The 13,092-nt window shown below is 43.1% G+C and overlaps 1 protein-coding gene across 1 annotated transcript; it reads right to left on the bottom strand.

The window, feature by feature from the left end:
- Nucleotides 1-17: 17 nt before the first annotated feature.
- On the bottom strand, nucleotides 18-11,615 carry LOC105275172 (peroxidasin). Its single transcript, XM_011331836.3, has 5 exons — nucleotides 9,981-11,615; nucleotides 4,153-4,670; nucleotides 2,932-3,739; nucleotides 2,433-2,784; nucleotides 18-2,329 (listed from the first exon to the last, which is right to left on the bottom strand). The coding sequence occupies exons 1-5, from the start codon at nucleotides 10,169-10,171 to the stop codon at nucleotides 278-280; spliced, it is 3,921 nt and encodes a 1,306-aa protein (XP_011330138.1). The 5' UTR covers nucleotides 10,172-11,615; the 3' UTR covers nucleotides 18-277.
- Nucleotides 11,616-13,092: the final 1,477 nt, after the last annotated feature.

The raw sequence follows: 13,092 nt of genomic DNA, 5'->3' as shown, positions 1-13,092 counted from the left end.
GGTAATAGCTGCACCGCTAAAGAATCGTGGCGTTAAGTAATCGCAACATTAAGCGGGGGATGCTGGAGTCGTCTGTTTTAATTCTATGATTCAGCCAAAAAGAATTGTAGCTAGAATAAGGTAAAACGGACGACTCCAGGATCCCCTTGATTCTGGGAGAGCATTTCTATTTACATGTAATAATAAATGCGCAGAAGGTAGATATATTAAACAAAAGCAGGCGTAACTATATCTGCAATAGAAAAGAGGCAATAAGCATGAAGCACGTTTCATTGTTTTACTGCCGCGTTTTAACATCCTCCAATAATAATCTCAATTGCTTCACCCTACGCGACAATTCGTCAGCCTGTTCTCGCAGCTTTCTCATCCCTTGATCGTTCTCTTCGAACATTCCCTGTAAGTATTCGATCCTCTCGTCCCGGTTCAAGTGCGCCACCTCCCTCGCGTAATCGCGTTTAGGCGCCAAGTATTTCTCCGCTTGCCTACGCACGCGTGAGATCGTGTTGCTGTAATCCTCGCAGTTGTCACAGCAGTCGGACCACGCACTCAAGTCCACGTAAGGGATCTCGTCGCAGCCGACGAAATTATTACGACCCTCGGGTAAGACGAACACGTCAGGTTGCACGCGCGTGATGTTGTCGCCGTTGTCGCAGAGGATCCGCGCGAGCGACACTTGTTGGATCTGCGCGAGCTGCTCGGGACGGAAGACCGCGGGATTCTCGTACCAGAACCGATCACCGTCCCGAGTGCGCCGGAACTGCTCCAGCAGAAGACACTTGAACAGTGGCCCGACCTTCGCGCCCGGCAGTTGGTCCTCCAGGATGCCGCCGACCCAAACATCCATGTTACCCGGGTGGCCGTAGAGCTCGCGCAGCTTCTGCCGCACTCGGCTGCTGCTGATCTCGCCGGCCAGGTCCTCGAACGTCTCCACGCGCGACATGTTGCAGTAATCGCGCCACTCCAGGTAGCCGGGCAGCCCGTGATCCCTCGCTCGTTGGATGTTCATTGCCGCCAGATCCAACGCGACTGCGTGCGCGGTGCGGAACAACTGCTCGGTGAGCTCGACGTTGAGATTCTGCTCGGGTAACTTGAGCTTCGCCGCAGTGGCGTACATTCCGCGGATCAGCGGGTCGACGCCACCCTCGTCCACCAGTCGCCAGGGCGCGAAGAAGGCGTCTCGCAGGCTGAGAGCACCTTGAGGAATCGGCTGGAAGGAGGCGTTCAGACGTTCGAGGCGCGGCTGGATGAGCGAGTGGCCGAAACGTAAGGCGGCGGTGGCAAAGACGTTGGATATACTAGCATCGACGTTAGCATCGTAGCCTTGGTAGGCCGGCAGAAGCTCTCCGATTGACCTGCCGAATATTTGCGGCAGCCAGTGCCGGTAACTAATGTGCTGCATCTCCGCACCGACGACGCGCCTCGACTCCTGATACAGCTTCTCGCCGTTCCAGTGAGGATTCATCTCGCGTAGCCTGCGGGCTATGCGATTGTGTTCACGCAGCCATATGGTGTGCATAGCCAGCAGGCCGACCTGCTCGTTCGCGCGGATGTCACCGGCCACGAAGCAGTTGATTGAACTCTCCAGCGGGTTCCTGCGACAGTCGACGAATTGGCCGGACGCGTAAGGCAGCAAAGGCTTGTGACCAGGCAACGCGGGACCTTCTCGGAGTAGCCCGTGATCCGTCGCGAGATCGCGCAGATCGCGCGCCAGTTGGTCGTCGTAACCGTAGACTTGCGACGCGTCCAGGTAGCTGGTCAGTTGGTTCAGCTGTTCCCGGGGAGTCAGGCCACCCCACAGGACGCTAGTCGCGCCCGAGCCGCAAACGGCGCTAGTTCTGATGAAGTCGATGCACCGTCGGTTGTCGATGCGCGGGTCACCCCGTGGCACTTCCATCGGGAAGCAGGGCGCGGCGTTGTCGCAAGACTTCTTGCAGTCGATCCCGTCCCAAGACTCGCTCGATACCGACGGCAACGCGTGGTCCAGATCGTGGTCCAGGAACTGGCCCCACTGCATCACCATGTGGGTGATTTGACTGTCCGGCGTGATATCGTGCGTGGATATCAGTGTGGTCGACACGAGGCGTGCGGCAGGCTTCGGGTAGCCGAAGTAGCGTCGTCCTCTCTCCCAACCGACCGGCGTCGAGAAGCCGTTCTCGTAAATGGGTTGCAGTATCCTACGGAACCCCGTGTGCGACGAGCCCCAAGTCGGATGACGCAGATTATTGCAATTGCCGTCTACGGTGCGGTACTTGTTGTGGAAGCACACATTGCTACAGTTTCGCCGATGTCTGTGACCGGTGCATCCAGACAATCGCTCGATTTCTCTGACCTAGAAAGAGCCACGAGTTTATTATTTTACGGATTTTTATGATTTGTACATTTTATTATTATTTTATTTTATTTGCTGAAGTTGATAATATTTGAAATTTTACCTGTTCGTGCGTCAATATCTCCTCATAACGAAACTCATCAGTCACGTTTGCCTTGACACCGGCATTCACCATGCGCCGAATATTGATGAGAGTTCTCTCGAAGAGTTCGGCGGGCCTGGCGGCCGCGCGACCGATCGCATCCGGGAATCGTCCCAGCCGATACGGGTTAACGCGTCTGGACGAATCGGTGCTAAAGAGGGACGACAGGGTTTTGTTTATGGCGCGATCAATCTCCTCGGTAGCCTCTTGAAAGGCGCGCAAGACAAGCGTATCGGTTGCACCGGCCTGTCGAACGCGCACTAGAGCGTGGGCGGTTGCGCGACCATAGTCATTGATAGCTGAACACTCGTATCTAGAAAAAAAGCATAGACACTGGAAGAAATTTTTAAGAAAAGTATGAAAGCGCAATTTTCATCTTTGCATAATATTAATTTAATTAGTCAAAGAGAAGTTATTGATGATTAATAATAATTGGCGAACACTTATCTCGACACTTTACCTGCCAGCATCCTGCGCGGTCACACCGAAAATGAGGAGGCTCCCGCCGCGCGTAATCTTGACCCTAGTACCCTCGATCGCGCTACCGTCTTTCTTCCACTGGATCACCGGCTGCGGAGTACCCTCGGCCCTGCAAGGTACCTCGATTGTCGCGTCCAATTCTGCCGCTATGTCTTGCGGTTCAAAGACCAACTGGGGCGCGGTGAAAACGTTCACGTGCAGACTTGCGTAGGCGGCACCTTGCACGCGGCGAGTACGATAGTTACACGAGTATTGGCCCTCATCGGTTTTCTTGACCGCGGCGATACGCAGCTCGTTACCGTCCTGCTCGAGTGAAATTCTGCCGCCCAGGGGAACCGTTCGGCCGTCTCGCCGCCAATGGATCGCGGGATTGTCCACCACTCGGCAGATGAAGCTCACGTCGGTACCAGCGGTCACGTTTTGCGGCTGTGGCTTCTCGATGAACGGCACAGGATAATCGTCGACGATGATCCCTTCGATGATCGTTCTAGCTTTCCTAGACTTGGCCAGGCCCATATCGTTGCTGGCTACGCACTCGTACGTCCCAATATCCTGCTTCGTCATCTCGGTGACCACCAACGTGCCGTTCTCGTGGATGATGTATTTGTTACCGTCTTCGGGAATTACGTACATCTCCTCGTCGCGCGTCTCCGTCATCCTCGGTGAATTCTTATTCTTCATCCACTTGACTTTCGGCACCGGGTCGCCCGTTACTCGGCACTTCAGCGTCATCGAGCGACCGAATTCCACCACGGTGTCCTCCGGTTCCTCTATTATGCGCGGTTTTGCTGCGAAAAGAATCTTTTGTCAGGCTTAAACGAGAAATTAAATACGTGAGGAAAAATGAAATCACGTTTACTTTACACGTTTCTTCGTTATTTTTGCTGTTTATCTTTGCCACTATCTCTCTCTCTCACTCTTCCTCTAATATTAGACTGCATCGCAGCGTAAATGTGATATCTTATTACATCTGTTATTGATACTATGCACCAAGAGTTACACGAAGATCGATATACAAATGAGATCATACACGTAATCGTACGTCTTTGATGCGAGAACACGGAGAAACATGGAAGCATGAAATGCTGAGAACCTTCTACGAAGAGATGTGCACATCAGCTCAACTCTGAGTATCGTTTTCGGGCGATCGGCAGTATCGCAAAAATGCAACGCAAAGTAAAAGTAAGCGCTTTTACTCAACTGCAATGAAAGTCGTCAGGCAACATCGTCGTTAAGGAGCGACCCTTCATGTTGTGCGGAGCTTGGCAAACCGCCGCTATCTCCAAGGACTTGTTTTGCAGACGTTCCACGAGCCAGAGCAGGCTGCAGTCGCAGATGAGCGCATTACTGTCAAGACGCAGCCGCGTCATCGGGCCGACGTTGACGAACGCATCAGCTGGTAGTCGGTGTAATTTGTTGCTGTGCAGAAACAGCCGCTCCAGCGCCGGCAAATCGTTGAACGTGCCCGCTTGAATCTCCCGCAAATGATTGTGGTGTAGATACAATTGCTCGAGCCGCGGCAACCGCGCGAACGCACCCGGCGCGATGTAGTTTATGCGATTCTTGTACAAGTAGAGTATTTCCAAATTTGGCGCGCCATTAAACGCGCCTGCAGGCAGGTGCCGAATGTGATTGTCGTTTAGTAGCAGGACACGCAGATTCTCGAGCCCGTGAAACGTTCCTGGACGCACTTCCACGATGTTGTTAAATCGAAGGTCCCTGAAAAGATTCGGAATCTTAACGCAAGTGCAAAATAGGAAGGATTGAGACTGTCCACCGCCAAGAAATAGAAGAGTCGTACTTTGTTAATAAAATATACATTCTTACATTAATACCAATGTGATAATATGAACATGTATTAGCTTCATGAATATGCTGTAATGATGAATCTAATTTCCATGTCAAGGAGGAAAGCAGTACGAGAAAATAAAAGAAATAATATATTTTTATATCTTCATCGGATATCTTCATTCATAAATTCTAGAAATGTTGATGTCTTCATCAGGGATTTCTAGAATTTGTAAAAAGTATATAACTTGTTAACTTGTTAAGTTTCTTGTTAATAATAGTCGATCAATTCCAGCATACTCTAACAAAGCAATCAAGACAAAGATGAATGATTTAATGATAATCTATGATGTTTATGCTTACTCTAAAATATTCATTCCTAAGTTATAAACGCAGCATTTCAATTTTACATTTCAACTGCTTTGTGTTATGAAAATTATACCCAATGTTGCGGTTGAGAGAGAAATGATCGTACAATGTATGTGGAGTGCATTCGATGCTAAATGTGGGACATGAATATATTGAAACGAGAATTTTACACAAACGGGAATACCAGAATAGCTAAGCCCACTATCCGCCCACCCGGGATCAACGAAATAGGCGAATAATGTATTTGTGAAGGTTCCCGGATATAAAATAGCAATCATTTTGAAAATTTCATGTAAATAAATTACACATAAATTAAAAAATATCAGTCTTTCCTCTGCTTGTTGCAAACTGTAATTTATAAATTTACATAACTCTGTTTATCAAGAAAATCATATCTTTTGCATTAATTTATATTGCAATTAGTGATTCTGAAATACAATACATAAAGCGTGTTGTGTAACTGCATAATTGTTGCAACGGCTGTCAGTGCATCGCAATGAAGATATTCTTCTAGTTATTAGACGCAAAGGCTCTTTTAATTAACAATTTTATTCGACCCGTTGCACATTACTTCCTTTCTAAATTACCGACTCGAGTTCTCGTGCTTGATCTGACGGTATTTTAACCACCTTATCGTGCCAACGAATCGCCGACATGAATACACATGTCAAGAGCAAAAAGCTCGACTACTAACTGACAGAAATTATTAACAATGTGCTAGTCTTATATTTCCCTTTTTTATAAACCTGGATATTATACATATAATAATAACAAAACAACTACGCATCAACTTAAGTTATTCCTACTACAATAATTTGGATAATTTAAGAAAATAATTATACGTAAGAATTATATTATTTAAACATTATATATATAAATGTACACATTCACATGTACTAAATACATATACATATTAAAAAGAAACACACGCACCATAAGCATCAAAGATCTACATTATTTTCATACAAATATTAATTTAAAAAAATATATAATAAATTTATTCCTCGATACTTTCGAACATAAAAATTACATGACTTTTTTCCATAAAAATTCCTCTCTCTTTTGCTTCTCGCATATCACACTTTGGCATTGCATTATTTATAACGCCAATCATCGCTTCAGCCGATTTTCATCAATGGACACGCATGTGCTGTGTATGAATATTGGACGATTTATTTAACGATTCAACAGCTCGTATTGACGGCGATCGCAAGGGAATTAGTGGCATTAAAAGCGGCGCATGAAAGACATAACATATGAGAATAGTTCTGAGAAGGAAGTTCGGTCTCTTTGCGGCTGTTCAGCTCGATCACGGACTGCACATTTCGTCGAAGTGCGGTCTCCTGCCGTTCGATTTCATCTATTATTATAGAGGCATGAATACCTACGATTATGACAACAACAATTTTGCAACAAGCAAATTTTACGCACGAAGAAGTAATTCTAGAGACACAGTGTAAAGATATGAAGAAATGCAAATTACTATTATAAACTTTTAACATCGGAAGAGATTTCTTCTTTTTATGTATCTAAGTGTTCTATGTATTTAGACATTGAAAATTACTGGCGCGTTATGCATTTTTTAATTATTTATGTATTTAAATCGGATTCAAAAGCAATCAAGGCTGATAAAATGGGAGGACTTTAATTAAACGGGAAATAATTTCTGATCTACTTTGCATATGGCGGCTGTAACTTCTTGCACATGTAATCAAAGATTACGAGGTCGTGTAGTACAAGGGACAATCGATGAGTATCGCAGTCTCGTGGAATAACCAATGATATTCAAATAAACATCCATCACGGGTAATCCATCGATTATCGATCGACGCGCGCACGTGACCGGTTATTTTATGGTAATTTTGGAGCCTCATCAATTGATAATTGTCCTTATTAAAGCACCACACGTAATGAAGGCAAATAAACGGCAAGAGCAGGGCCACGTTAGGGAATTTGATCATTCAAACGTATAATTCGATGCAAATAACGCGATGCAAATTCGCACTGCACAAGAATCATGAATATCGTTATATATTAAGCGAACAGAAAAGCCAACGTATAAATCAGGGAACAAAACTAAAGCCTGTGTCCACAATGCTAGAAATCGGCCCGAGATCTCGATCCGAGAATCGTGTAGCCAACTTGTAGCTTTGTGGAAAAGCTGCAAGTCGATTGGCCACACATTTCTCGGATCGAGATCTCGGACCGATTTCTAGCACCGTGGAGGCTTCACTAGCTTCCCAAAAAATTCTATCTTTAATTAGCTAGTGACATCATTCGGATTACGCTTCGTATGTCTTGTTTCTTTATATTCTAATCTCTTGCGCAAGCATGTAATTCACAATGACCGCGAGTATATGAACTTTTTCGCACGGGTCATTATCTGCACCGCTTCCGCGGCATTGAAGCTATCGGAGGAAGGTCGAACTTGTTCATCTACAATTTCTTGATGATTAAATTGAGATTAGAATATAAAGAAAAATAAAACAATTAAAGATTAAACTAGCCAATTAAGGATAGAATTTTCTTGGGAAGTTAGTCAATTTTGTTCCATGATTTATATATACTTTGGCTTTTCTGTTGAAGGTTTCTTCATTTCAGCGCAGTTTCGAGTATGTTAGCAAATTGATAGCAGCTCATCAATCTGCACTAGAACTGATTGCTCATTGCTGAAAGCAATGGATGGAACAACGTAAATTATCTGTACGCGAGACTGCGCAAAAAGAAATGATTTCATGTTAGGATCTCGTCATTAGTGTGCGTATGGTATACATGTATGAGTCATGGTGTAATATATATATGTATATGTATTAGAATGTCTGTAGAAGAGATCATATGAAGAAAATAGGTCACGATGTGCTTTAACGTTGCAGTAATCTGTATTATTTAATTGTATATAGATCATGCTTGATTTTCTGTCGTGCGCGCGCGAACAATTCTTTTTACTATCTTTTAATTATTTTATACAAATCGGGAAAGAGATGTGTGTCATTATATGATGTCACGTAGTATGATATGTTGCTTCGAAGCTATATTAGGCCAGGATTATTCGCATTATTTATCGTTCTGATTCACAGAATCGCAAACTGATCCGGAGATGTTTGTCTCACTGTTCTGCCTTTGTCGAAGATTTGCGCAACGAATTACAACAAAACGATAAAAAGCTCGTAGCCGTCATATACAAACCGTCATATGAAAAAAGTCATGTTTGCTGATAAAACTGATGATTCTTTATAGATCTTTGTTGAAAGGAGAAAGAAAAAGATTATATTCCTCCTAACAAAACTGCAAGATTGTCGCCGGTATTTTTTTCCCAATGAGCGCATTGAAATTTGTTATATGCGGCATCGATGACATATCAGTGTGAAGTAAATTGAAGGCGGATGATAAAAGTGCTAGGCATACACGCGTTGAGATATCACATTTTTATCACTTTCTTCAACTCAAATATCAAATGTTTTTCGGGATATATATCTCGAAGCACGACAATCTCTTACGGTGTCGGTTCGATGCTCGATATCGCATGGGTCTTCATGAAAAAAGTCATGTTTGCTGATAAAACTGATGATTCTTTATAGATCTTTGTTGAAAGGAGAAAGAAAAAGATTATATTCCTCCTAACAAAACCGCAACAAACCGACAATGTATATCGCAATAAAATATTTGTAACGTGTGATAATGGTAAAAACATTTACACAAATTAATTATTTTTTAATTAGACTTGACATAACTCTCCAGCTCGAATGAAAAGTAGGTCGACCATACGGACCTGACTGCCGGCTGTTCAAACTATGTCACACAAATTTTGTATAATTTTTTTATTGGTGTAATTTATAACTTTTTCGATTTACATATAATGTATATATTTATGTAATATTTATATAACATCTAAATTTAATAAGATGTTAATGTCGGCAATATTTAATCGAGCTTGTAATCGAATCACCTGATTATTATAATATAATACGTGGGTTGATGTACCAGCAAAATAGTATCCGAGTCACATTCCAATGATTGATGCTTCAACCGAAAAAGCATTAGGGTATACATTATTCATAAAATATAGATACATTATTTATATATACATATATATACAAACGCATATAGTCGTGATGTTAGAAGGTCGAATTAAATAAGTGTGTGAGAGAGAAACTTTGCATGTATTATAATAATATCGCACTGATGTGCTCTATTCTTCTTTGTTGTTTTCTTCAAAGTTCTATTTTAGCAAGCTAACAATTTAGATATCGTAAATTACATGCTGTATAATTCGAAGTAACTGGTTGATTTTCATTTTGTCAATCTATTTTCGGTCAGTTCTTAGAATATGTTTTTAGTATTAAGACTAGGTGGCATTTTTCTTGCTTAACATTGCGAAAAGAGCGAATACACTCTCCCACGTGAGAAAGCGCTGTGTCAGCGCAGTGCCGATTAACTAGCATGATCATACATCTTGATTAGTATTCTTCCCATAAATGAACATAAACCTTAACGTACTTTCTCTTGGCCTTTTATTGTTTTTATTCCATAATATTACTGATACTGAGATTAACTCGATTGCAACTCGATTAATGGAAATTAAAAATGTACTTTTGTAAAATTCTATGTACTCTCAAAGAATATGCTGTGATCTTTGTTAATACTTTGTTTAAGATCTTCCCTTTTAGAATTAGAGAATTAACATATGTTACTTTTATTGAATATATTTTCGTTAAAATATAATTATATTTTATCTTATATAATTATATTATAAAATCTTCTAATTTTTCTTATATTTATCAAAGCATTGTTTTCCTTTACTTTCTTCCTCCCCCCTCCCTGCGCTAATTAGTTACTCGTATAATAATTAAAAAAATAAAAAAATAAACTTACAAGATAGTAGTATTGACAGGTACTCGCGGCACCTTGCTCAATCTGTGAAACATGCATCGTACTATGTTGCGGAAGCACAAGCACTGATGTGGGCATTTCACCGTTGCACCGACCGTCTGCGAGGAATCCGCTAGAAGGAGGAGCAGCGGGACTAATAGCGTCCACATAAACAGGTCCACGAGCCACCTCATGTCCTCTTAATCGCGATGTACACTCGAGAAACGCTCCAGCGGGAGGACAGTCCCTATAACGCGGCGCAATACCACGTGGAGTTCATCGGACGTGCACTCCTGGGCGTACTTTCACCGCGTCGGTCCCAGGATCAGCGAGAAGCCGACCGGGATCGGGATGCCGTACGGATGTATCGGCCGACGTTCCTGCACGAGAGGAGAGGCTGAGCGACGAGAAGAAAGAAAGAAAGGAGGAAGGAAGCGCGTCGCCGCAGCCGCAGCGTCCACTTCTCGCGCCGCGGCAACCACTACTGCAACGCTCAGCGACTCCTGCCCGTGTCGAGACTCTGTCGTGAGAGAGTCTGACTGACTGAGAGATCGCGGTGCGTGTACATACATACATACCCCGCACGTCATGCGGGGTATGTACCGAGCGCATCGCTATACGCGTTCTATTCGGTGCTATCGCACCGGCAAACGCGCCCTACGAAAGGCAAAGTACAAGCGCGTGAGCGTGCGTCGTATGTAAAGTAGGAAGATGCACGCTGCACCGATGTTCTCAAAGCTGAGCAGATATTCTACGATGCAGAGGAGTAAGAGAAGTGCCAAGAAAAGCATTTTCAAGCTTCCCGTGTTGTTTGATGCATAAACGCGTTTCTAATTTACATTGTTCGCTGGTAGCAACGAGCTATTCGGCTTCACTTCACACTTAAGATGTATTATTGATTCATGAGATCTTCTGAGAAGGTTGAACGCGAATAAAGAAGCTTTTCTATCACTCGCCGAGAAATTGAATCGAGTGAGCGAGGTGGATTCTCTCCCCAGTAATTTTAATACTTCAATTTTAATGCCATTGTGTGTGCGCTTTGGACTTTGTTGCACACTCGGACAATCTTGGGATGAACGTTGTTTCGCACATCGCGAATCGAATCTGCGATGAGTAGACAGGTAGATAGATGTTTGCACGTTTCCAGTACACAGTGAATAATCAGTGTAAGTGGACACGTGTAGACGCAAAATACGTATAGCCACGTGAGCATTTATTTACCGGCTGCTTCACGTTACTCCAGGAATGTATGGTGAAATAAGAGGAGAGAAGGAAAGAGAAGTGGCGAATGCGTGCATTAGTAGCTCGTGACTACTGCTGTATAAATTTAGCCTATGTAAAGCCAGCAATAGTGATGCTCACGTGTTTATGCGTTCATATATATGTAGCAGTCAAACGCACGTACTGTGACAACCCGCGGAAAAGCAGTCTGCGCTGCTTGCCTTTTATCACGTGACAAGTCAGATCTCGATTGTTGAAGCTGAACATTCAAGCTGGTAATAAAGCCGCAATGGATGATGACAATGGATTAATCATTCGATACAATTTAAATAGCCCTATAACATTTTCTGCAATTGCAAATGTGGCAACAAATTATGTTTGCCGGAAGGTCGCAAATGGAAAACATACTTTATTAATATACTTTGTTGCAATTCTGTTAGCACACTTCCGTCAATATGCAACATTTTCACCGTTCTATTGTCAGATCTGCTCTAATGTTGTCGTCAATTTGACTGTGGAATATGTTCGTCAGATTTGGTTCACATTGGAGACCAACTGAGGACACAGTAGGCTCTGGCTTTGGCATTATAGTTCCGCTGACATTTCTTTCTCATTTGGCAACATCCCACAACCAAAATGTTTGCTGGGTAGTAAAACTTGAAAATTTGATCCTCAAAATCGATCTGCGAATCAATCATAAAACTGTTTCGTTCTACCATTCGCGCAGCAAGAGTTCGTTTACTTCACAGGATTGCGTGCAGCGTACACGCAAGAGTATTGCACGAAACGTACAATAATAATCAACGGGGATAACTGCTGTGCAAAGATAACGGTACTTAATTAAACCGATAGTTTGGCGAGTGCCGAGGCGATCTAGTTTATAAATAGTGTCGCGAGATAGACACTTGTAACGCCGCTAATTTATTCCATGGAGACTGTCCGATATTATGAACGTATGAATTCGATGGAACGAGACTTGGGATTCGAGTCTTGGAAGTAGCATTTATTTTTCCACGAAGAAATTTTTATATTCTCTCTTTCTCTGTTTCTATACACGTAGTATAATAGTTTGTAGCTCAGAAATGTGTTAAAATACATTTGCATGATTATTCTCGCGAAGAGTGAGACCTAATCATAAAAGAAGCATACACGAGCGTTCTCCCATTCACAAGTCCATCAAAGAAGAATGGACGACAAAGGAGTTACTGTCACTCCGTCATTGAAGGCAATGCAATATACGCATAACGGAGAACAATGCAGGTGCAATGACACACGGAACGAAGAAGGATCAAACGAAAGAGAAAGTATAACATACTGGGTCACTGCACCGAGAATCGCGGCTCGTAAATATAGGTACATTTACATCGCACAGAAGGGCAGCGTACAATCTTAATAAAGTGAGAAGTGAAGAAACAATGTGTGTAATTATTTCATTTCGCGAAATATCTGCACACGTTATTTTGGCATCGGCGATTTTGCAGAATGTATATTTATATATTAAAATAATATTTTTAGTGTAATAAGAAGAAGTGCGTGTACTTGATAATTGCCTTCCCTTTTCACCAGGTTAAAAAGGAAAAACCCGGGATCGGCGCGAGTGTCTAGCCGGCTCCGCGACGACGCGATACGCGCTTTAGATTAGACTTTATGCGCCAGACGTCCCACATATGCCACATACCTACAATTATGCGGAGGGAAATTCGTTGACCTTATTATTTAAACAGAAGTTACTTTATATATATAGTGCACCGCGATAAAGCAGCCGACGATTGGCCACTTGACATCACCGCCGTCCAATGAGAGGAACGCGTTTATTAAATTAACCGGTTATTAATCCTTAAACTTCGTCGCTCTTCGTTGCCCCTAATCACAAAAGTCACTAAGCCGCCAAGTC

This window comes from Ooceraea biroi, chromosome 5 (assembly GCF_003672135.1).
Source record: "Ooceraea biroi isolate clonal line C1 chromosome 5, Obir_v5.4, whole genome shotgun sequence".
Lineage (NCBI taxonomy): Eukaryota > Metazoa > Arthropoda > Insecta > Hymenoptera > Formicidae > Ooceraea > Ooceraea biroi.
Note: the sequence above shows the minus strand (reverse complement) of the source record. Positions and strands in the feature narration are given on the sequence as shown.